This window comes from Barbatula barbatula (assembly GCF_947034865.1).
Source record: "Barbatula barbatula genome assembly, chromosome: 1".
NCBI lineage: Eukaryota > Metazoa > Chordata > Actinopteri > Cypriniformes > Nemacheilidae > Barbatula > Barbatula barbatula.
In genome coordinates this window covers 4,833,266-4,856,735 of record NC_136766.1, presented here as the reverse complement: position 1 = coordinate 4,856,735, position 23,470 = coordinate 4,833,266, and the positions used below count along the sequence as shown (strand labels likewise).

The window sequence follows — 23,470 nt, the reverse complement described above, 5'->3', positions numbered from 1 at the left end:
TGATTAAAGAATGACATTCTGCAACATATCAACTAAGTAGACCATGTGAATTTTCATTACGTTTCCCCATTATATTATAATACACTATATTATCCTTGTTTTACTGAAGTCCACCAGAGGTCGCCATCCAGATTCTATTCTCTATGTATTATTGTGCTAGGAAAGCGATACCATGTCAAATTATAAGTTATTTAGTTCTGCACGTTTGCTTGCAACGCTTCAAGACTTGACGACTGTAGTGCACTACATAGTGTCTGTCCTCCATCATCAAACTACAGTTAGTTCAGAACGCAGCTGTCAGAGTCCAGGACCAGAAAATACCATCACATAACCCCAATGTTATCAACCCTTCACTGGCTACACATTAAGTATCGTATTGACTTTAAAGTTCTTTTAATCACTTATAAAGCCTTAAAGGGTTAAGCCCCGACCTACATAACAGACAAGCCATCACGCTCTCTAAGATCTTTTGATAACACCTCGAATAACTAAAGCCACCATCTTCTTTTTTCACCCCAATTACCTGCATGTCCTCCTTCTCAATCCGGTCCATCCTCGTCACTCCCAAAGAAAATCTCAACATCTATTTATTTATATTTTATTTATTTATTTAGAGAAACATGGACAGCGTACAATAAAAATGAACCTCAACGGGAGAGATGCATAGTACCAGGTTAAAGCTCAAGAGCTCATTTTCACCCGTAGTCCCTGGGCAGGCTGATGTTAAGTTAACATACACAATACATCATACATACAGGAATAGTGAAATTGACATTGACCAAATAAATAACATGGTAAAAAAGGTAATATTCACACCTTTCATGTACTCAGGTCAACTCTTATAGACCTCAGAATACACACTTACACCCTGACATACACACACATACATACATACATATATCTGGTCACATATGGGAACCATGAAGGACCATACACTACCTTCCTGTACAGTCTTCCTATAGCTCAGTGGTAAGAGCATGGCGTTGACAACCCCAAGGATATGGGTTCGGATCGCACATACTTAGAAACAAATGTGTAGTATAATGCAATGTAAGCGTCTGCCAAATCCATAAATATACACGAACACCTTTCCTTTATTTGTTGCTTTTGCTCTCGTCACCCCTGACACCCTTTTCTACCCACTCCATCCTGCCTGCACTTTCCTCTTCGCCTCCATTCCAAAATCCCATTGCTCTGAACAGTTGACCCTTAATATTAAAATCACTTTTAACGGCTCTACTGCTTGCAACCTCACTGTTTTACATCTCTCCCTTTCACATGCTCTGGCGGACCTGGTCACCAGTTGGAGTACGTCCCCGATAGAGGGCACAGTTATTGAGCGTCTGTTGTTTATTGTGAAATGTTAGTCACGTCAGTCAGTCATATCTAAGTAGTTCAATCGATTAAACAAACTACAGTCTCAATTCTTGCATTCCAGTCTTCAGATTAAATAGAAATAATTATCTTTGCCTGAAATATTATGAACAGCAGCTACGCTAAATATTTTCCATCTGTTTTTCTATCTCTACCTCGAGTGCCCATCCTGAGGAAACTAGACATTACACCAGCTCCATTTCACATCCAGACTCTTCGGAAGACTGCAGATGACCTCAAGATGACGTCAACTCTGGTTCATCATACAAAAATGACAAATCTCTACCATCGTATATCTTTAAAACGCACATTATTGTGATTTATTTTTTTGGCCTTTGCATCTTTCTATAGGTAGGACAGTGGATACCGAGATAGGAAATTATGGGATGAGAGAGAGGGAAACAGCAGCTGGGAAAGGACCACGAGCTGGGACTCGATCTCGAGTCCCCTGAAGTGCTTCTTCACTTCAGGCGACAAAATCCACATTATTTTCGCAAATTGACCCTTCGCAAAACCCCGCCCACCTTCGGTCCTATTGCTGTGTCCGACAAGCTTTCGGTATCAGCCATGTGCTCCCAGGGGGGAAATAGTGAAGAATTTCAGGAAAACTGACATGCTGATTTCAGACAGAAAAGTCTCCAATATGCATAGGTATATGCAAGGGATACCTTCAAGATTTGAGGTTACTGTAACAATAATTATACCTATATTTGCGTCCAGCAAACGATATTGTTATGTTAATTCTTAACTTGCGCGATGCACTAACGTTACTATCACACAAATGGATGTATAGCTAACCTAATTGTGGTGTAAGTGTTTATATTTACTCTGCATTTTTGGTAGGCCATGATCCTTCTTTGTGAAAAGAAAGAATAATAGTTCATCAGCGTCTTAATCTTTATTGGTATTAAATACAACAAAGACAGTACAGCTGTTGCTTTATGACTTAATTTACGTAAACGTCTTTCCTTTAAAATGTCACTGCAAATGCTGCTCTCTAAAGGCTGAAGGTGCGCTCATCACATCACAGGGCATGACTTGCTAGCTTGCTCATACATGTAATAGGCTAAAACTTAATGACATATTATTTACATAAGACACCACTTCCCGTACGCTTCCGTCTGTAATTTGAACATTAATGATTACAACAATATCGTGTCTCGTATCCGTATTGGTATAGTTGGTATAGTTGTGATGCGATTCTTAAAAGTTATAACTTATCGTTCATCGTATATATCTCTGTTTAGTAATTCAATCATTAATATGCTGTTTTATCATATTAATCACCAGAGCTAGACCGGGTTTGTCGGACTGGTTTGTTTGTCAGACAAAATGGCGCTCAGTCACGGAGGCACATAATATTACTCATAATGTAACTGCTTGCGAAGGGTCAATTGTAAATAATCGAATGTATCTGTATTGGTATAGTTGGTATAGTTGTGATTCTGTATTTTCTGTCAGGTTGTTTAGTAACATGAGTGTCCTGATGAGAAACAAACAAACAGCGTATAGTAATCCAGGAGATCTCAAACTTTTCCGTTGTTAGGCCTCCTTTGTGTAGGGTGCACAAAGGAGGCCCCCCCAAATAAAGACATATACTGTAATCTTAAACTTTTAAGTAAACCAAAAACATATTTAGTTATACAATACTGAAACATCTGTTCTTTTGGTTAGTGGTCATGTTTGATAGCATTAAAAAAAAATTCAAGCAGTTTTAGTTCTTTTCTTGTGTTTGTGCTGGAAAGATGTCCAAGAATAAAACCTTTAACTGGTTAGAAAATATTTTACAAGCATTTAACTCTGTAAGGTTGTTAAAAGGGGGCGTGTATTTGGGAGAGAATAAAGAGAAAATTTTACTGTCAGATACTGTTCTCTTATGTTCAAAGAGAAAGAAAGCACACAAGTGTCAAATACAATTACACAATGCTGTCTGTTTTCTCACAACACAATTTACATTAATGTTAGCCTGATATCCCTGAATTTTTTACATGGAAACAGCTCTTGAGAGTTGGGACGGTTATTGTCGGAGGCTGTTCAAAAATCAGCGTTCATATTCAATCCAGACATAAAGTCAAATCTGTGCAGCTGAGTTCAAGAACCTTTTCAGACTCGGCCTGGAGTGCCATCCGCCCTCCTTTGCAAACTTGTACACACTCCCAAAGAGATCAGGGAATAAAGCCATTAAGTTGATGTTCGCTGCATCCTCTGAGCTAAAAAACACACCAACAAAACAGAGTGTGACAAACAACATCACTAAATTAAAGTGTGAATGCACACAGAGCGATGATGTATGTCCGCTAAAATCTCAGCCAGCTGTTACGGTCAATGAAGTGAGCCTAATCATCCAAACACTACGTCATGCATCGACAACCAATAAGAAGAAGCGCTTAAGGCTATCCGGTTGAAGCTACTTTCAAAAGCAAACTTTTGCACATAATCACAAATGCAAATAGCAATGTTCAGCCTTTTAGTGTTGTCGGTTCCATTTCTTACCTAACACACTGTTATCACTGATGAAAAATTACCTCAGTGCAATGAGAGCGCTAGTGGCTTAGCTGGCTGAGATTTAAGCAGAAGTACGTCATCGCCCCGTATGCATATGCCTTATACTTCATGCTGTGTGTGACTTACTAATGCTCGTGCAGGTTGCGTACAAAACGTAGCAGGCCAAGTGTATTCTCAGGATAAGCTTTCTTCTTGTTATCCAGTTTCTGGACGAGCTCAGGGCCGAACTAAAGAAAAAACGAAATCTTTACAAATGTCAAGAATGATTTTCTATAATAAGCATTAAGGCTGAGTGTGAACTATATGATAATATCAGGAAAAGTGAACTGTCCATCTCTATATGTTCAAGTGAAGACTACTTTTTTAACACCATCATACACATCTTTGGTATAAATACGTTCATAAATGATTACATTTCATGAACCATGTAGGCACTTACTTTAGTTTTCCATTCGGAAAAGGTTTTCCCCTCTGTGCATTCTTCAATGGCACGAAGAAGCTCCTCGTCAACATTGCGACAATTCTCTGCCTCTTTCTGAATCCCTAATCTTTTCACATACTCCACTTTCCTGAAAGGATTTAAGAAATGTTACATAAATGCCATCAGTCAACAACACAAATTTATCATACACAATGCAATTCATTTAAGAGAGCTGAATGTGGAAACCAAAGCGTATAATTGTCTTTATTGCCATTTTCAGAAGGATAATATGCGTAATATAATTTCTCCCTAAATTACACTCACATTGGGGTTAACAGTAATATGGCAGGATTAATGACCCATGACTCACTCTTTATCTAAATCTGTCTGTTAACCCATATGAGATGTAACTGCTGTACCAATGGAATGGTGACGAGACAAGACTTTGCTCTTGTTGTTTGATCCAAATGTGGCAAATTTATAGTGATTACTTAGACCCGTATTTATTTCTACCTTTCGTCATTCCAGAAGAAGGGGTGTGCAAGTGTCTGCTCCACAGTTGGTCTCTTTCCTGGGTCTTCATTGATCATCCACTCCACAAGATCCTTCGCTACATCATCCTCCAGGTGTTCCAGTTTATATTTTCCCTGCAGAATGTTGTACTCACAGGCGGCACCTTTGCCGAATGGATGATGGCCTCTGGAGAGAATGTAGTACACTAACATCCCAGCAACCTTAAAACAGGCCGCAATGTTACCATTAGAGGACATTTCATGCTTTTTTCGACACACAAAGTTAATTGAATTTTTGGCTTACCTGAATGTCAGAACTTCTTTTGTAGCCACTGTTGCTTTCTTCATCGATTGCTTCTTTTGCCTTCCAGAATTTAGTTCCAGCGATGCTTGTTCGTAAAGTGGTTTCACTCTGTTTCAGTCTACGACTTATGCCAAAATCTGCCAGTCTGGCTTTCCCTCTTATGTCTGTGAACACCGTAAAATCAGTCAGTTATTGAAAAAGGTTTTTACACTTAAACTCAGATGTAGTTCCTACCAATTAGAACATTCTGGGGTTTGATATCCCGATGAAGCACTTTAGTTTGTTGGCGGTGTAGGACTTGTAGACTGCAGAGCACTTCCCTCACAAGTTCTTTCAAAACACAAGTCCTCTGAGAGCCTTCGACCGGTAAGTGATCTTGGATGTATTCCTCAAGTGTGTACTCACAAAGCTGAAGAATAAGGTATCCAAAGTTGTCATCTTCTGCAAAGTCTATATAGCGCACAATAGAAGGATCATCAAGTTCTGGAAGTCTCAAAAATGTCTCCTCATTCTTGAGGTCCTGGTAGTTTGACTTAATCATTCGTTTCACAGCCACCTCTGTGCCGTCATCTCTTAGACCGAGGAAAACTTGTGTTCCATCACTTCCTTTAGCGATCTTAAATTCATCACTAAGTACAAGAGTAAAGCTTTGTATTCTATAAGTTTTGTTAGCATTCATTTTAGAAAGTTTTTTAAAATGTTCGTTCCAGCGACGACTGATTGGATGCCACCGTCTTTCTGCTGGAGGATTATCAACATGTTGTGTGAAGAGCTGCACACTTGAATTCGTCTCCTCGATAGGAGTCATTGGTTCTTGGCGCTCCCCTTTTTTTGACTCCATGTCTTGCAGATTTTTCTTCTTCTTCTTTTTCTGCTTTCTGGCTGAAGGAGACACTGCGTTTTCCTCACATAATCTATCCACCGCACTAAAACTTGGTGGATGTTCAAGTGATGTGTTCAGTATTTTAAGTTTTTCTTTCATGATTTCATCCATCTCCATTTCAGCAGCAATAAGTATCCTCTCTGGTACTGGAGACAATCCACATTTTGCAACAACTTCTGGAGCAAAGTCATTCACCTGAGAAAACACTCCATAGGTGGAAAGACTAATTTGACTTAAATTAGATTTTGTAAGAGGCATTAGACCGTTACATATATTTTCATATACAGAATGACTTATATTTAGTTTTTGCTTATAGTTTTTTTGCATCATGACATCAAGTACTGTTGGTATCAACTGATTGACCCTGTCTCCCTGTGCATTTCCAAAAGGCTGGACACTGTTTGTTACAATTGGCACAAGTTCATTGAATATTTGAGGAGAAATCCTTTCACTGACACGCAAAACAGCATTTAAGCAATTAAATGCAATTGCCAAATAATTCTTTCTAGAAATTCTTGGAAAGCGCTTGATGGCGTCCTCAATGTATTTGTCTGCACTCTTTGTATCTTTTAACCACTTGATTGCACTCTGCTGATATTGCTCTGCCCCTGCACCAATAACACTAAAGTACTCCTCAAACAGAAGTGTATGAGTAAAAGGATGCTCTTTAAGGAAATGTGCCTTACAGATGCTGAAAACTTCTGTCTGGGGTTTTTTTGGAACTGCACAAGAGAAAGAGAAAAATATCTGTACTTTCTTAAAATCTTCATTCTGTGAGGAAAGTCGATGAATCATGTCATCCATTTTTTTGTCAAGCGCTGGATTTCCTCCATAGTTCCTTGAAGCTAAAGCTCCAGTCTCCAGGAGTGCTTTGACAATGTCACCACGGTTGTGATCAACAGCAGACTGCAATGGAGTGAAAATCTGTATATCACATCCATCTGGATCAGCTTTTGCTGCAAGCAATCTTTTCACGAGACTCAGTGGAACTCCAGGTGAACAACCAGCGTAGTGTAGAGGAGCAGATCCATTTGTTGAGAGTTTGTTGGGATCAGCAGATTCTTTAATAAGATAAGAGCAGATTTCTTCATTCCTGCATATAACTGCTGCTGTCAACAGTGTGACATCATCTTTCCAGACTTCAGAGGAGTAAAGCCCATTGATGTCCTTTCCTCTGATCAATTTGCGAAATCTCTCCAGCTTGTTGTCTATGATGCATTGTATTAGGGGATCTGTTTTTCTAGGTACTTCTGGAATTGGAACTTGAAGTGGAACTGCAGATAACTGGATCTGGAATGCCATAGTTCTTCAGATATTAATTTTAATCTGTTGAGAGATGAAAAATGGCAATTCCAGCGTCATGGAAGTTAAATTTTTAGTAAAAACTTGAGATATATATTAAATTCTCCATGAATGCATGTGTAGTACCAGTATATGAAATCATCTATTTGTATCTTCCTACACCCTAGTGTAGACATAAGAAAAATATCATTCTATGCATATGTTGTCTGCAACATACTTTAAGAAGTATAATTATTCAATTTCTATGTGCTCATTTATTAGGAATGTGTATAAGGATAGTTCGAGGCATGCTTTGTGTGCAAAAATCTAAATACCGGCTTTAATCTATATATTCTCCTCAGTCTTGTCAGTGTACAGAACACATACATAAGAGCACTTCTCCTTCTTGGGCGAGAGCACTTTGACGCATGCGTATTAGGTTTGTGCACAGAAGTCTGCATGGGGTTCGCCCCTATCTTACGCCGGCGCTCTGACTCACAACACCGTGCTCTCGTTCAAGAAGACGACGACGAAGAGCTCTCGTGTACACTCACTACATACTTACAGAGAATATATTGATTAACGTCTGTATTTTGGTTTATTTTCCGCACAAAGAATTCTCGCCGCTTCAAAAAATGTTAGGGAGCCAGGAATTCAACACACGGGACGACCCAGAGGGGAGTCACTACGTATGGGGCACTAGTCCTAATACAGGGGTCTGCCTGAGCAGGGATGACTCTACCTATAACGGACCTGGTTCTAATAGACGGCTCCGCTCAGTCTGTTACCAAGTGCAATGCTTAGTGATGGATGGAATGCCTATACTTCACCCGAGAGGGGAAAGTAGGGAGGCTACAATAGCGCACTAGTCTCACCTGGTGAGGGGAGAAGGCACTTTCGCAGGCGTACGCCCAAACCAGGAGCCCACCCTAAACGTTGGCGGCGTTTAGGGGCATGTGCTGCAACTGGTTCCACGTGGAGATTGTAAAACCTCGTGAAGGTACTGGGCGTAGCCCAACCCACAGTTCTATAAATGTCTGCCAGAGAGGCGCCCTGCCAGTGCCCACGAGTGGAGTGGGCTCTCACTGCCAGCGAGCACGGCGATCCTGGGATTGGTACCCAGTGCCCCACCTCTGTTTGGAGACAGCCCCCCCCGGGTGCTGTCTCCCAGAACAGACAAAGAGCTGCTCAGAGCTTCTGCGGCTCTGTGTACAGTCCAGACCGAGGCGCAGCGCGCGTACTGGACACAACACATAAAAAGGTTGGGTCTTCCTGTCCGAGGGGAGCGCCTGCAGGTTCACCACCTGGTCCCGGAAGGGAGTAGTGGGAAGCTTGGGCACGTCGTCGGGACAGGATCTCAGGACCACGTGAGAATTACCGATCCCGAGTTCCAGGCACCTTTGGGACACAGAGAATGCCTGTAGGTCCCCCACCCTCTTGAAGGAGGTGAGCGCCACAAAGAGTGCATCTTTCATCCAACTGAGGAAGATTGGCAATTCTTAGGGGCTCACCAGGGCCGTACCAAGGCCCTGTAGGACCACATTAGGGTCCCAAGAGGGTACGGAGCGCGGCCAAGGTGGATCCACCCTTCTCGCGCTCCTGAGGAACCTGGTGACCAGGTTGTGCTGACGGGGATACTTACCTGCGGGTCAGCACTGATCCGATCAGGCAACTCCGCGGGTTCTCCTCCCGGGGAGAACACCAGGACAAATTGGCGCCACTATAAGCGTATAACCGCCTCAGAGGCGGGGCTCTAGCCTGTAAGACAGTCTCCCGGACCGCTAACGGGCAAGCCCTCGTCCCGTCCAGGGGCCAGGCATGGAGGTTCCAGAGGCCTGCATTGGGGTGCCACAACGTGCCCTTCCCCTGCAACGGAAGGTCCTTCGTCAGGGGAATGGGCCAGGGGGGGCCGTCGTCAGATCTACCAGATCCGAGAGCCAGGTCTGGTTGGGGCAGTATGGCGCCACTCACCAGAACCTGATGCCCCTTTTCCCTGACCTTGCACAGGACCTGTGCAAGGAGGCTCACTGGGGGGGAAGGCGTACTTCCGCTTGTCCCGCGGCCAGCTGTGTGCTAGGGCATCCGTGCCGAGGGGACCCTCGGTCTGGGAATGCCATAGCGGGTAATGGGTGGAGTCCGGGGAGGCAACAGGTCCACCTGTGCCTGCCGAACCGCTTCCCACATGAGCCGGGTTGCACGGGGATGGAGTCGCCACTCTCCGCGGGGAGTACACGGTCGAGAGAGCACATCGGCTATCTGGTTCAGGTTGCCCGGAAGAAACGTGGCCCGCAGGGATTTCACCTGCTGACTCCAAAGGAGGAGGCGTCGGGCGAGTTGTGATAACTGCGGTGAGCGTAGGCCGCCTTGCGATTGATGTACGCCACGGCAGTCGTGCTGTCCACCCGGACTAGCACGTGTTTGTCCTGCACGAGGGGCTGGAGCCTCCTCAGTGCCAGAAGGACTGCCAGCAACTCTAGGCAGTTGATATGCCAACGCAGTCGGGGACCCGTCCACCGACCCGATACTGCGTGCCCACTTGCACACCGCACCCCACCCTTGCAGGGAGGCGTCTGCCGTTACCACGGCACGCCTCGAAACCTGTCCGAGCGGAACCCCCGCTCGGAGAAAGGTCAAGTCTGACCAGGGTAAGAGAGTGCGAAGGCACCGAGGCGTTACCGTAATCTGCCTGGTGCCGGCGTGCCACGCCATCCAGGGAACCCGACTCTGTAGCCAGTGCTGAAGCGGCCGCATGTGCATCAACCCGAGAGGGATTACCCCCGTCGAGGACACCATGTGCCCCAGGAGCCTCTGAAAATTATTCAGCGGCGTCAAGGGATTCTGACTGATCAACCTCAGACAGCGCAGCACTGACTGTGCACGCTCATTGGTGAGACGTGCTGACATACGGACAGAGTCTAGTTCCATACCGAGGTAAGAGGTGCTCTGCGCGGGGGAGAGCTTGCTCTTCTCCTGGTTGACCCGGAGGCCTAGACGGTCTAGGTGCCGAAGCACAAGGTCCCTGTGCGTGCACAACACATCTCGCGAGTGTGCCAAGATAAGCCAGTCGTCGAGATAGTTTAGCACTCGCACGCCTTGCTCCCTGACAGGAGCTAAGGAAGCCTCCACTAGTTTGGAAAAAGCACGTGGAGACAGGGCCAGACCAAATGGCAGGACCCTGTACTGATACGCCCTTCCCTCGAACGCGAACCGTAGGAACGGCCGGTGTCGGGGGAGAATAGAGACGTGAAAAGTACGCGTCCTTCAGGTCGATCGCCACGAACCAATCCTGGTGACGTACCGAGCCCAGGATGCGCCTCTGCGTCAGCATTCTGAACGGCAGCTTGTGCAGGTGCTTGTTCAGGCGACGAAGATCCAAAATGGGCCGCAGCCCCCCGCCCTTTTTGGGCATGATGAAGTACGGGCTGTAAAACCCGGACGACATCTCGGTTATAGGGACGGGTTCGACCGCACCCTTCGCCAGAAGGGCGGCGACCTCCTGCCGAAGTACGGAAGCATTCTCTCCTCGCACCGAGGTGTACAGAATGCTCCGAAACTTGGGGGGGCGCCTGGCAAATTGGCTTTCGCCTGAAAAACCCGGAGGACCGCCATGGCGTGGAGAGCGGAGGCGGTTCGTCCAGCAGCACTGCAAGCCTTCGACACGAGTGTCGAAGAGAGCTTACATGCTCTGGACGGGAGTCTAGGTCGAGCCCCCCAAGTGGCAGCTGTCTGCGGGCACAAGTGGCCCGCGACTGCACGCTCCACGCGGGGGACGTCAACATAGCCTCTAGCCGCCCCACCAACCAGGGAAGTCACAGCCACCGAGCCCTCCGGCCTGAAATGCGCCGAAAGGGGCGCATTCCAGGACTTGGCGAGCTCATCATGCACCTCTGGGAAGAATGGTAACTGAGCGGGGCGTGGCTTTTGAGCACGCCCCCGAAACCGCGCATCTAGCCGCGAGCGTTCCGGGGAGGATGTTGTTACACCCTGCAACCCGATGCACGCGGCTGCCCGGGAAAGCATGGCCGACATCTCAGCGTCAGTCTCCTCCGGAGCTCGACTGCCTGACGACAGGAGATCAGAGGAGTCTTCCGCATCCGATGCCAGCTGGCAGCTGTCCGACGCAGCGACAGAGATAGCGTCATCATCCGTGTGCGAAGTCTTACCACTATGAGACGGCCGTCTGCCGCTCGTAGGGGACGAACCAGGTGAGCGTGAAGGGGTATAGATGGTCCGCGAGCGTGAAACTGACGGAGCAACATCTATCGGCGTCCCTAAATCAACCTCGCCGAAAGGCAGCTGAACACGCCTGGGAAGCAGACGGGGTGGTGGCAGCGCTCAAAAGCACGAAGCCACCGTGACCGCAACACCCTGATTGCTATGTCCGCACACACGGGACATACCGCATCAGTGAAACCTGCCTCAGCATGCTTGAGCCCCAAGCAAGTGACACAGGAATCATGGCCGTCAGACTCCGGGATGAGTCTGTCGCACCCAAGGATACAGCTACGAGACATGCTCGTAGCCGGAGGGACTTACCTCTTAAGGTCTGTAGCCTTCTGCCGAAACGCCCAGGGGAAGTCCACCGAAAAGAGAAGTCCGCTGCTCCGCGTCATAAATCCAGCAGGTTAAAAGTTTTCTCGATGTCGAGTATCGCGTGTAGCATCAGCATACACACAGGTTCCGAAGAACAAAGGATGAGTGAATGACCGCCGCCATCTTCCTTTATACCCGTATGCACGGGGCGGAGACTGGCGTGCGCGTGCCATTCGCCAAGCCCATTGGCGTTTTATAATTAATTATCTCGGAGAAGGTAGGTTCTCAAGATCAAACCCCAGTCAGTCTCTCACAACGTCGAGAGACCGACTGAAGGGGAACATAAAACACACACACAAAATGATGACAAACCATCATATTTTTTATAACAACATAAGTGAAAGAGAAAATTATATTTCTCAATTGCACAAATCCGATTTTTTGTGCACCTGATGGTTTTGACCTTTTCTTGTCCATCTCTGTTTATTTGGCACTCGACAATCAACAGATTTCCCCCCGCCGCCCCCCAACTGTCACTCAGGAAACGAGTCACGGCCATAATCGTTTTGTATTACTTCTTTTTTATTAGCCATTTCACACAATTCTGAAAAACTAAAAGGTGCAGGAACTATAGGCCTGTATTCATTGCATTATGGATCAAATGTGCGTTATTTGGAAGGAAGTCGAGGTGGTGTGTGACTGACTTTAGCGCACTAATTGAATTCGCGTCATGGGAGGGGCTTCTGCCGCTCGCGAAGTCATAATAATTTCTTCCAAATAACGCAAATCTTCTGCGAATACCTGACAGACAAATACAAAATAAAAAAACGTACACTAACGCTCTTCTCTCAACACGTAGAGGTCTAGCTTTTGTTGAATTAACTTTGTATAAGCACCTACTGTACTAATGCTCTTTGTATGACAAAGCTATCGCTTATAGCTCCTCGAACTCTTTGTAAGCCGCTTTAGATAAAAGCGTCTGCTAAATGACTAAATGTAAATAATCATTCAAACATCAATTTTCGCCAAAGTTCAGATTTTTCAACTCGCGAGAATCACGCGGACGCCAATCGCCAATTTTTTTACTGCTCGTGCCGGTGCCGCCCCCCATGTGACGTGAAAGAATCCCGCCCCGAAAACCGCTACTGCAGGCCCACCACATTCAGCATCCGCCGAAATGGCCAAACAGTTATCATTATGGACATAAATGTATAATTCCGCCTCATATGATACGTGTATGACAAAAACATATTTAATGCATATACATTTGTTTTGGGCTGACGCTTTTTTATCACACTATATACACTTATTTACCTTTATAAAACAAAACAGCGTAGAGGCAGCTGTCACGATATAAATAGATGCACAGCACAGACCTTCTACCTTTATTACTCTTCTTCGCTGTCGATGACGCTGAACGACGCTCAGAGGAAATAACGTCGTTTTCACGAGAATCCTCGCGCCCTACTCACATCGAAGAGCTTTGTGTGAACTTTTAAAGCGAGTAGCGCAGCTTCGCGTTCCCAAAATACCCTTTAAAGACGCAAAAATCCATCCGTGGGCTGGCGTGTTAGACTGTATCGCGAGAGCCCACAGCTGCTTATGGTATTCAAACGCTCTCGCGGTACTTTGATGTCATACGCCGATGGGTCTGTGCAGCGCCGCACCACACAAAAATCGTGCACAGATTTAATATTGAATATATGAACTGTTTGAATTAAAAAATATATTTCTCTAGTATATGAGCGTTCAGCGGATTAAGCAAGAACAGAAATATGTAATTACATATAACTGCAACAAAAACTATTAAATAACTATTAAAAAAACGATTTATAATCTGCTTAATATTCAAAACTTTTCTTCATGGCTTCATATCCAATGTTCTCATTCCATTATACTAAATGTATATATAGTCCTATGTGCATAATCTGCTGTTTTTAAATGTGAATTAGAAAATAATGTAACCTTGAATATAATGAAACGAACTGAATTAAAGTGAATGTAAAAAAAACAATTAAATTGTAAAATAAATCACTTTAAAATAAAATGATATGAAAGAAATGATCACAGAGTGTAATGTACACAAATTGGTGAACTATAACATATAGAAATAAGATTAGAAATGATCAAAGCAATACTAAATCCAAGATAAAGACATGTGGCTATTTAAACGACAGTCTGTACAATTTAGAAACATTATTACAAATGATCAAAACAATACTAAATCAAACACATTTGGCTATACAAGTCAAAAGTTGTTAATTTATCCTTTATTGATAGAAAACAAGAGTTGTACGTACAACATTTGATCTGGTCACAAATCATTAAGAACCTACAGTTAATAATGCTGTATATCCTTGCAATTAATATTAATACAGTGATCAGGGCTAAAGCAACCGAGGAAAACAATTCTGACCCTCAAATCATGAATTCACAAGTCAAAATCATTTCAAAGGTTATTTACAGTGTTTAAAAATGCTAATGTTAAGTCATAGTTTTGTGACTGAATGCGACTTAAAATGCATCCTACGTGAACACATACATGTTGCTTTACCACAGGTAGTTGATTCTGGCTCCTTTTATTTCATCTTATTTTAAGTACACATGACAAAGAAAAAAACAATACAGGGAGAAATCTAATCGATTGCTAATGTATAGGATGATGCTTTGGATGAAAGCGTCTGCCCAATGCGTAAAATTAAGTCATGGAAATTCAAGTTAATTCACATGGAATAATGATTATTTTAAGTGCACAGAGAGGACAGCCAAAACATAAAACGCAAAATTTTATTATTTTCTTGTGCAATTAGAAATAATGTCATCTCTGACAGCAGCATTCATTCGTGAGGCGAGTAGGAGGAACGTTCTAGAAGTCATTGAAAGCTGATCTCCAGATAGGCTTAATGGTATTAGTTGATAATGCACTGCTCACAATTTTGACCGTAGGGGCTTCAAATACTTGTGGAAGGACTCGTGTACCTTTAAAAAATAAAAATGAGTAAGATTCTTAAATATTTATGTGTTATTACAGTTTGTATAACTGTTAATTTTACAGTATGTTTTAACTAATGCAACTTTAGTATTTGTTAACATTACTGAATGCATTAGCTAACATGAACAATACTTCGGCAGTATTTACAAATCATTGTTCATGTTCATTTTAGCATTGTTTTAACATAATGCACAATAATAACTATACTGGCATTGACCACTATCAACGAATATGAATAATGCGGAAAAGCTTTATTGCCAATTGTTACTTTATGTTTACTTAATGCACCCTCAACACACCTCAAAAATGCCCTTACCTCGGTTTGGTTAAGAGGAGACTTCTTGGCCCACTCAAACATGTGCTCGTAAACATTGCCATCGTATCGGCCCAGAACAGAATTGAGCATCTCATCGCGGTAGTCAAAGGCATCCACCAGAGCCACTGCGTTGGGCCTGATCTCAGATAGTAGTCCCTTCAGTCTCTGAGAGATCTGAGACAGCTGGGGAGCACTTAGCAGACCGGCCTGAAAAAGTAGAAAAACAAGGTCAGTAAAAGGTCTGAACAATCAACACAATTATATATAAACACCATATACAAAGAAAAGTGAACTGAACGTGTCTTATATAACCTGTAGGAAGTCTCCAGAGTTCTGTGCAATTCCGTGAAGGGCATAAAGAAGAGCCAGAGTGCTGATCACAGAGTAGACGTCTGTGTCTCCAATCTCACTCAATTTAGCAGCAAACAACTTTACCACCACATAATGACAATGAGCCTGTTGGGAGACGATGCAGAATACCAGTCAGAACACATGACTGCAGTCAGAGCCGATAGCCTTGTGGGCAGTGCTCCAACACATGGCGCGTTTGCGCTCCGGGCAACCCGAGTTAGATTCCCGGCTCGCGGTACTTTCCTGACCCAACCCCCTTCTCACCCACTTATAAATAACACATGACTGGCTATAGACATTTATTGAAGAACTGAATGTTTTATAATGTCCTCAAATGTTTTTTCATCAGCATAATGTTGTACGAAGAGAAAGCTTACATCAGATGCTCGGACTAGATCGATGGAGCTGTTGTTCCAGGCGTCCTCGTTGCTTTTGCTATGCTGTAGTTCCACCTGGATGCTCTCAGCTGCCGTTTCGACTAACCTGTGAACATTTTTCCAAGGTTAAAACCAGTGGTCCATACACAACATATATAATAGAAGTCCAACAAGAGATTTTAAAAGAGGTGGTAATGTCCAATTTGTAAACTAATCTATTTGGTTTCTTTCTTTTAAACATTCTTAAGTAGGTTTTAATTTTGCAACCATAGAATAAAAAAATTAACAATATATATTTCATTAGCAACCATAATATTGCTCCCAGAACCTGTCAGGGAGTTTATTTATTTTAACATCATATCAGCACTATGGGCCATTTTTGGCAATTTTATTCATGATGCAATCATGGGAGTTTATTTAAATAATCTGAAAGTAACTTGTTCTAAATAGAATTTTAATATTTGGTTTCCATAGTGTTCTGGGACCATTCTATTTCCGATAAGAATACCTAAAACAAACATACAAAAAACGAATAAATTGTTAGCTGGTTTGTTGTTTTTGCAACCGTTTGTAGTTCCAAAGCTTTTGTCCTCATTCCTCAAATGCGAGGAAACCAGCGAACTTTGATCCCAATTTCTCTTCTGTGATTTTCACAAGATTTAAAGTTATACAAAATAATACATTTTCATTTTTGACTAACTATCCCTTTAATAATCACATACTCGTGGCATATACAACATAATCTATGAATCGTGGTTTTGGCAAACACTTACTTGGCAGCTCTACGTTTGTAGGCCTCCAACAGGCTGGCCAAATCATTAATATTGACCACAACGGGACGTGATGACACAGATTGAGCCTGTATCGTGTGCTGAGGTTCATTCAGGTAAGACATGATGCCGTTCAACTGCTGTCCTGCCCGGGCATGCTTATAACTCTTCACTAAGTACCTTATCGACAGAAATGGAAAACATCTTTTAACATTTGTGATTAACTCTACTGTTGCTTTCAAATGTACACCTAGATAAAAGTGACTTTTGAATGCACTGGATAAACAGTATACCACTATTAAGAGGACATTTATACCTGGCTGTCTGCAACATCATGACAGTATTCTCTCCCTCATAGGTGCAGGTGGGTGTAAAAGTGGCGTAAATGTCAGGTAAACTGCTGCAGCGAGAGTAACCGTGACCGCCGCATGCCATGCGACACACTTCAATGCCTGCATTCGTTACCCAGGTCGTAAAAGCCTTCAGACCTGCAGATAATGCATGTAGCTGCAAAAAACAGAGAAATCATGATATATAGAGATAATAGATCTTGAACATAAGACTTGAAGTGGGGTCGAAATGTACCTCTGGCATCCCGCTAAAATCCCCCTCGTTAATGTCGCCGGTGATGCGGTGGTATGTCGTATTCATGTACTGGCCCACAAAGTGGAAAGCGTATGCAGTGGCAAGAAGAGGAAAGAGTTTATACTGCTGGGTCTGATAGTCCAATATCTGTGGCTCTGGTTCTCTAAGAATAAAACACAGATACGATTTTCCTTAATGCAATCAAAATAAAGTGTAGAAGCAAACAAACGAAAAAGCTTGTATATGTGAGCTCACCCTGGGCGTAGTTCAGACTGATGACGGACTGAGCTGTAGCGGATGGCAATGGTGCAGGATTTGGAGAGAGCCTGTGCAGACTCCCCCACTATCATCGAGCGAATAAACACCATGGTGCCGTATGTGAGCTTATCACTGGGAGGCTTCACGTAAGTCCCGTCTGGCTCAACCTACACAAACGTATTGTGAGAAAAAATTGAATCGAATCATTAATTCATGCTCACGTCACTTTCAAGACTTTCTAACTTCTGCAGAACACAAGAAAATATATTTTGACAAACGGTGGTAACCAAACAACACTGACCCCTATTGACTTCCAGTGTACGGACAAAACCACTGAGACATTTCTCCCAAAAAGTGTTGTCTTGAATTTTTTGCACGCTCAGATTCCAGATTTTCAAAAAGTTGTATCTCAGGCAATATTGTCCTATCCTAACAAACCATACATCAATTGAAAGTATGTTTATTCAGCTTTTAGATGATATATACGTATATCTCCATTTCGGAAAATTGACCTTTTTAAGTGGTATTGTGGTCCAGGGTCACATATACTGTATACCGGTTGGCTTCCGATAACTTTTCTCAGCTTGCACAACCAAACCTCTGCATATAATGCAGAGACAAGTGGTCGAAAAGAGCACACGTCACTCCTCTCTTCATTGAGTTACACTGGCTCCCTGTAGTCTCTCGCATCAAATTCAAAGCTCTGCTCTTGGCCTACAAGACCACCACTGGTTTGGCACCCCCCTATCTTCACTCACTAATACAGACATACTGAATGTACCCGCCAGATCCCTACGCTCTGCAAACGAACGATGTCTTGTAGTGCCATCCCAGAAAGGGAAAGAATCACTCTCACGGATTTGGATAAAAGGGTCTGCTAAATGACTAAATGTAAATGTTCTTATATTGGATTGTCAACTATAAATATTAAGTACAACTACTACTACAATAGTAAACATTTGCGTCATGTGGAGGAGATGTGCTCACCTTTGCATACTTCATCAGCATATTATCACGTGGAATCCTCACATTCTCCAGCTTCAAGTACCCATTATCCACCTCATCAAAACCAAATTTAGGCCCGATATCACCCACCACCACACCTTATCAAACAACAGATAAACAAATTTATTTCTAAACGTAAACATAAATTCATATTTCAAATAGAACGATTAATTACTACAACATAAAATAATTTACTGAAATAGACAACCGAAGATAACTTGTAGCAGTTTAAACAAACATCTTACACACGTTTATATTTAGTCATTTAAACCGTTGACTGGAGGGTGTTGTTGTCCAGTTCATTAAGTTTGGATATTCTGGTAGTGTTTATAACATAAGATCTGCAGAAATAGTGCATTTTACAAACACTTTTCTTGTAAAACGGACAAATAGTGATTTATGAACGGGAAACTGTGTGTGTAAATGTGACCGACTGCAAATGTAACTCACTACTGTACACAGAAACATGCAATTCATGACATTTAACACCCTAAATAAACAAAGTTGTCTAAAAATTAGACAATAAAAAGCTAGAATTGAATTATAACAAGTAAAACCAAATAATATGATACTCTCAAATAATTGCAATAAGATGATTCTGTAATATTTAGCATCTTAACGGGAAACTCCAACCCAAAAAAACATGATTGGTCCTAAAACCACATCTATTTTATATCCAGCCTAATTATAAAAAAAACTAACCCTCTCTCTCTCTCAAAAGGTTTTGTTCTGGCTTTTGTTGAAACTAGTAACTTTGTATTAGCACCTATTGTATTATTGCTCCTTTATGACATATCGCTTATTGCTCACTGAACTCCAAAGTGTAAGTCACTTTGGATAAAAGCGTCTGCTAAATGACTAAATGTAAACATATTATAAGGAAGTACAAAAATCATACTTGTCAAAGCAAAATTGTTTTACAATTTGTAATTTCTGAGGAACAGGTCTAGCTACATTTGTTAGCAGATAGATCATGATGGTCCTCTACTTTCTGTGCAGCATATCATCATAGACACGCGCTGAATGTTCTTTACCTGGAAGTGGCATGTGTGTCTTCATGCAGCGAATGGGTGTGATGAAAGCATGTAGGCCATAACACTTGCCCTGAGTGTACAGCTGAGCCAGGACCACAGCATGATTGGACGTTTTACCCACTAGAAACAAACACGGAATTAAATTATTGTAAAAAACGTTGTTTCTGTGTTGGCTTATTTATAAAATTGAATGATGTGATTTGCATACATCCCCCTGGCCACCATTTAATAGAGGAGATTGTTGGACTGTTCAGAACAAACTCTTGAGTGGAAGGGTGATAGGTCGCTGTGGTTTCAAGACCACGGATGTGTGTACCTGGAAAAATATTACACAAGCAATGATTTTACACTCGTAATAAAACCAATGTGGTATTAAAGGATATATGTTCATACTAATTATTTTATTAAACATTTAATTTTAGTCAAATTATACCAAAATGTAGCTATTGTTGTTTTTAATATAAGTTTAATGGACTATCAAATTAAATACAGTTATAGGTTGCGTAGTGGCATACTTGTTATAATAACCATTGTAGGTGTTGACAGCACACAAAAACTAAATACGTATTTTCCAGCACAGCAAAAAAATCTTTTTTTTAATTTCAAATTGTAAACAGTCTTTGTTTTTGAAGGGTAGATTAATAAAATGTTGTTAAAATAGCTTCTTGTATTACACTCAGCAACAATTTTCTTACAATGGTAATACATCGTATAACACAATATAGACAGAGCTGGCATTTAGATCACAGGCAAGATTTTACTCTTAAAGGGATAGGTCTCCCAAAAAAAATTAATTTCATTGTTTATTCCCCTTCACATTATTCCAAATCTGTATGGTTTTCTTCTGCAGAACACTAAAGATGATATTTTGAAAAATGCTGGTAACCAAACAACATGAGTCCCCATTGACTTACATTTACATTTAGTCATTTAGCAGACACTTTTATCCAAAGCGACTTACAGATGAGGAAACATTGGAAGCAATTATAACAACATAGGCAACAAAATACATAAGTGCATCAAACTAGTCCATTAAAGCCTAGCACAGTATACAAAGCTAAGACTTTCATTGTTTGGAGACTAAACCACGGAGACATTTCTCAAAATATCTTCGTGTGTGTTCCCCAGAAGAAACACATTTTGACCAACATGAGGGTGAATAAATGAAGACAGAATTTTCACATGCTAACAAGCAAATTATTCCCAATCATGCATCAACAATTTGTTAAAAAAGCCAGTTCTCTCCTATTTTAACATGGACTATGCACTAACATACAGGACTGATCCAGAACAAAATATGTGCGTGCAAGTAAGTTGCCAGATTTGTTACCGTGCCCCAACTCGGTTTGTGCGTAGGTGCCAATAATCTCCAGGTTCCACGCTGGCATGAAGAAAGCTTCCAGCTGTGCGGGTGATGATTGGTTCAACAGCGTCGGCAGAAACATACCCAAGTGTAGGTCAAGGGGCTCTGGACGCCCTCGGTGCAAACAGCTTTGGAAAGGTGGGGTGCAGGGGTCAAGTGGGGCATTTTGAAGAATAGGAGATGTGAGTACAAAGATGGAGGATTTATTTAGATGTTTGGAAAATTTGGTGAATAGAATAAGAAAAGGGTGTGTATGATAAATGATGAATAGGGATGAGATTCAGAATGATAGGAGGTTAGTTAGCAAAACCGCAGAAAGGCAAAAACAAAAAAAGAGAAAATGTCATGCAAATTATGATAGCACGTTGAACATTTTGATAGTTTGAGTAATGCAATATAATAGATACATTCTGTTTAAAAACAGTGTTCTTCAAAAGCAAATATAAACATTTTAAAAGAAGGTACAAACCTAGGAGGGTTTAAAAAGCATCCGCAAAATTTAAGAAAAGCAGCAATGCGAAACATTAAAAATAAAACATAAATTGCAACCTCTATGGAAAACGCAATCCTGTTGCAGACACGATGCATTCTGTGTTAAAAATATACGTCAAATGTAAACTTGATAAAACTTTGAAATGTCATCTTAAAAGTGCTGGGTGCTGAAAAGAGCGATGCAAAACAGCGCAGGTGTGTTCTCAACACACACACATTAAAATAACTACGGAAATTAACTAGGATATCATCTGAAAACAGATTTTCTTTTTAATCTCTTCCTGTTTTAACTCTGGTACAACTGAGCTGTCAACACCTCCAAGGGTCATTCTCAATTATGCCCACTTGTAACTATAAATCCAAACACTAAGATTTAATGATTTCGGTTTTTGGGATAGGTGAGACTGACCATGGCCCAGCTCTGTCTGAGCATAGGTGCCTATAACACGAAGTGACTCGGCTAAAGGGATCCACTTTTTGCCTTGTTCAGCAGTACACTGGCTTTTTAAGGTGGGTATAAACATGACATAGTGAAGCCCGACAGGTTCTTGGAATATGCCCCTCGCAACACTGCAGGATGGATCAAACAGGTACAAAGATTAGATAGAACGCATACATGTGTTTTTACATTATATTGACTTTAAATTTAGGGGTATTTGAGGTTACTAAATGATGCCAGAATTTTTTTGGGGGGTGAACTGTCCTTTTAATGCTCTTTGACACACTTTTTACCGAAGACCTTTGCTCAGATTATCTCTGTCCACACACTTTGTAACCTGCCTTTGCCTTTATTTTATATAGCACAATTCAGGGGCCGTACAAAGTCCGGCCGGCTGGCCATGGCATGGCTGTCAAACATAAATTTGTAACACAGCCCTTTAAAAACACTTTTTTCATTTGTAACCAAAGGAAAATGCTCCTTGAAACTATAGTTTAACTATAAACTTCACTTTAAATTGCATATTTCATGAACATTTACTTAAAAACTTGCAAACATAAATAGATAATGCAGCTGAACATTAAATAAATTAAAATATCGACTTCCACAAAAAGCGATATAGGCACTATGGAGGAAAAGCCTGAAGAAAGCAAAAATACAACATGCATTCGAACGTTCTAACAGAAGAATGAGCCATGAACGTATATTTTACTTACCAGTCAAACTTTACTAAATTCACATTTCTTTTTATAATAAATGCTTTGACTTAGTATGGTTCCTAAATGATTGGATGTTAGTTTTATAGACAAATATAAATGTATTCAAAGTATATACACGTGCCTTAAATTAAAAAAAGTATCCCAGAATGCATCTAAATTGTTCACGAGAATGCATATGTGTATATGAATCAAGTCCATCATCTGCATAACATAAGGGGTGTAACGATACGCTCACATTTCTGGGTTCACGGTTATGGAAATATCGTGATATTGTAAACAACTACAACAATTAAACAAATTAAAATAGCAAAATGATCATTTTTTGTTGTATCAGTAAATATAACTTTGTATAGAATTGACAACATTAATTTGCATACCGCTTGTAGCTATAGATCTCATCTGGATCGGAGATTCCGTGCTCTCTAATCTTGAGGATCATCTGAGAGCTCTTCTTTAATGCCGCATCATATCTCTCACTTCGGGACAGAAAGTTTAAGTCTTCATGCTGGAAGTCCGGATCGTTAATAACCAGAGATTCTAGAGGAGAGAATCAACGACAAGCAATTCAGACCTTCATACCGCGATAAATGTCACAAGAATTACTCACAGAATCATAATAAACTGAAATCACAAGTCGTCAGACCTATTTCTCTCCTCCTGCGGGTCTTTTCTGCACTGCCGTCCAGTATGTTTGTGAGGATCTCCGGATCAAACGTGGCATTTTGCCGTTCGCGGATAATATCGGGATTCATGACCGAGTCTCTTTCCGAGGATAAACTTTCTATCGTGTGGACGGTAACTGATATCGTTAAACGTTTCAACTCTGGCCTACTGAGTTTGTTACTTCCGGGAAGGTGGACGAGTAAGAGACCAATGGTAACGCGGAAAACACTGTGGGCGTGTCTCCGGCCCGCCTCAGTCACATTCGCGGTCTTCATACGCGTCAACGCATCCGC

General features: G+C 42.0%; 2 protein-coding genes across 3 annotated transcripts; both read right to left on the bottom strand.

The window, feature by feature from the left end:
• Window positions 1-612: 612 nt before the first annotated feature.
• On the bottom strand, window positions 613-13,392 carry LOC306896224 (uncharacterized protein). The gene is made up of 7 exons (XM_079460024.1): window positions 13,190-13,392; window positions 5,351-7,325; window positions 5,117-5,280; window positions 4,814-5,034; window positions 4,319-4,448; window positions 4,006-4,106; window positions 613-3,584 (listed from the first exon to the last, which is right to left on the bottom strand). Exons 2-7 carry the CDS (start codon window positions 7,299-7,301, stop codon window positions 3,446-3,448), a joined length of 2,706 nt encoding a protein of 901 aa, XP_079316150.1. The 5' UTR covers window positions 7,302-7,325; window positions 13,190-13,392; the 3' UTR covers window positions 613-3,445.
• A 674-nt stretch (window positions 13,393-14,066) lies between these two features.
• acox1 (acyl-CoA oxidase 1, palmitoyl) lies at window positions 14,067-23,365 on the bottom strand. 2 transcript variants are annotated; one of them, XM_079461953.1, is made up of 14 exons: window positions 23,158-23,365; window positions 22,892-23,051; window positions 20,832-20,992; window positions 19,710-19,817; window positions 19,502-19,621; window positions 18,450-18,565; window positions 17,460-17,629; window positions 17,205-17,367; window positions 16,936-17,126; window positions 16,623-16,799; window positions 15,850-15,955; window positions 15,434-15,577; window positions 15,122-15,328; window positions 14,067-14,792 (listed from the first exon to the last, which is right to left on the bottom strand). In XM_079461953.1, exons 1-14 carry the CDS (start codon window positions 23,264-23,266, stop codon window positions 14,742-14,744), a joined length of 1,983 nt encoding a protein of 660 aa, XP_079318079.1. In that variant the 5' UTR covers window positions 23,267-23,365; the 3' UTR covers window positions 14,067-14,741. The 2 variants fall into 2 exon arrangements, with proteins under 2 accessions (XP_079318079.1, XP_079318080.1); XM_079461954.1 differs by lacking the exon at window positions 20,832-20,992 and adding an exon at window positions 21,766-21,926 and having other exon boundaries at window positions 23,158-23,364.
• Window positions 23,366-23,470: the final 105 nt, after the last annotated feature.

What these genes read in the sequence shown, in the direction of transcription:
- LOC306896224 (XM_079460024.1), bottom strand. Translation starts at nt 7,301, where the DNA reads ATGGCATTCCAGATCCAGTTATCTGCAGTTCCACTTCAAGTTCCAATT. An exon ending in TTCTTCTGGAATGACGAAAG is followed by an intron (nt 4,449 to 4,813) that starts GTAGAAATAAAT and finishes AAATCCTTTCAG; the next exon opens with GAAAGTGGAGTATGTGAAAA. An exon ending in TTTCCGAATGGAAAACTAAA is followed by an intron (nt 4,107 to 4,318) that starts GTAAGTGCCTAC and finishes TTTTTTCTTTAG; the next exon opens with TTCGGCCCTGAGCTCGTCCA.
- acox1 (XM_079461953.1), bottom strand. Translation starts at nt 23,266, where the DNA reads ATGAATCCCGATATTATCCGCGAACGGCAAAATGCCACGTTTGATCCG. An exon ending in ATGATGTTGCAGACAGCCAG is followed by an intron (nt 16,800 to 16,935) that starts GTATAAATGTCC and finishes TCTGTCGATAAG; the next exon opens with GTACTTAGTGAAGAGTTATA. An exon ending in CTCCTCTTAACCAAACCGAG is followed by an intron (nt 14,793 to 15,121) that starts GTAAGGGCATTT and finishes TATTTTTTAAAG; the next exon opens with GTACACGAGTCCTTCCACAA.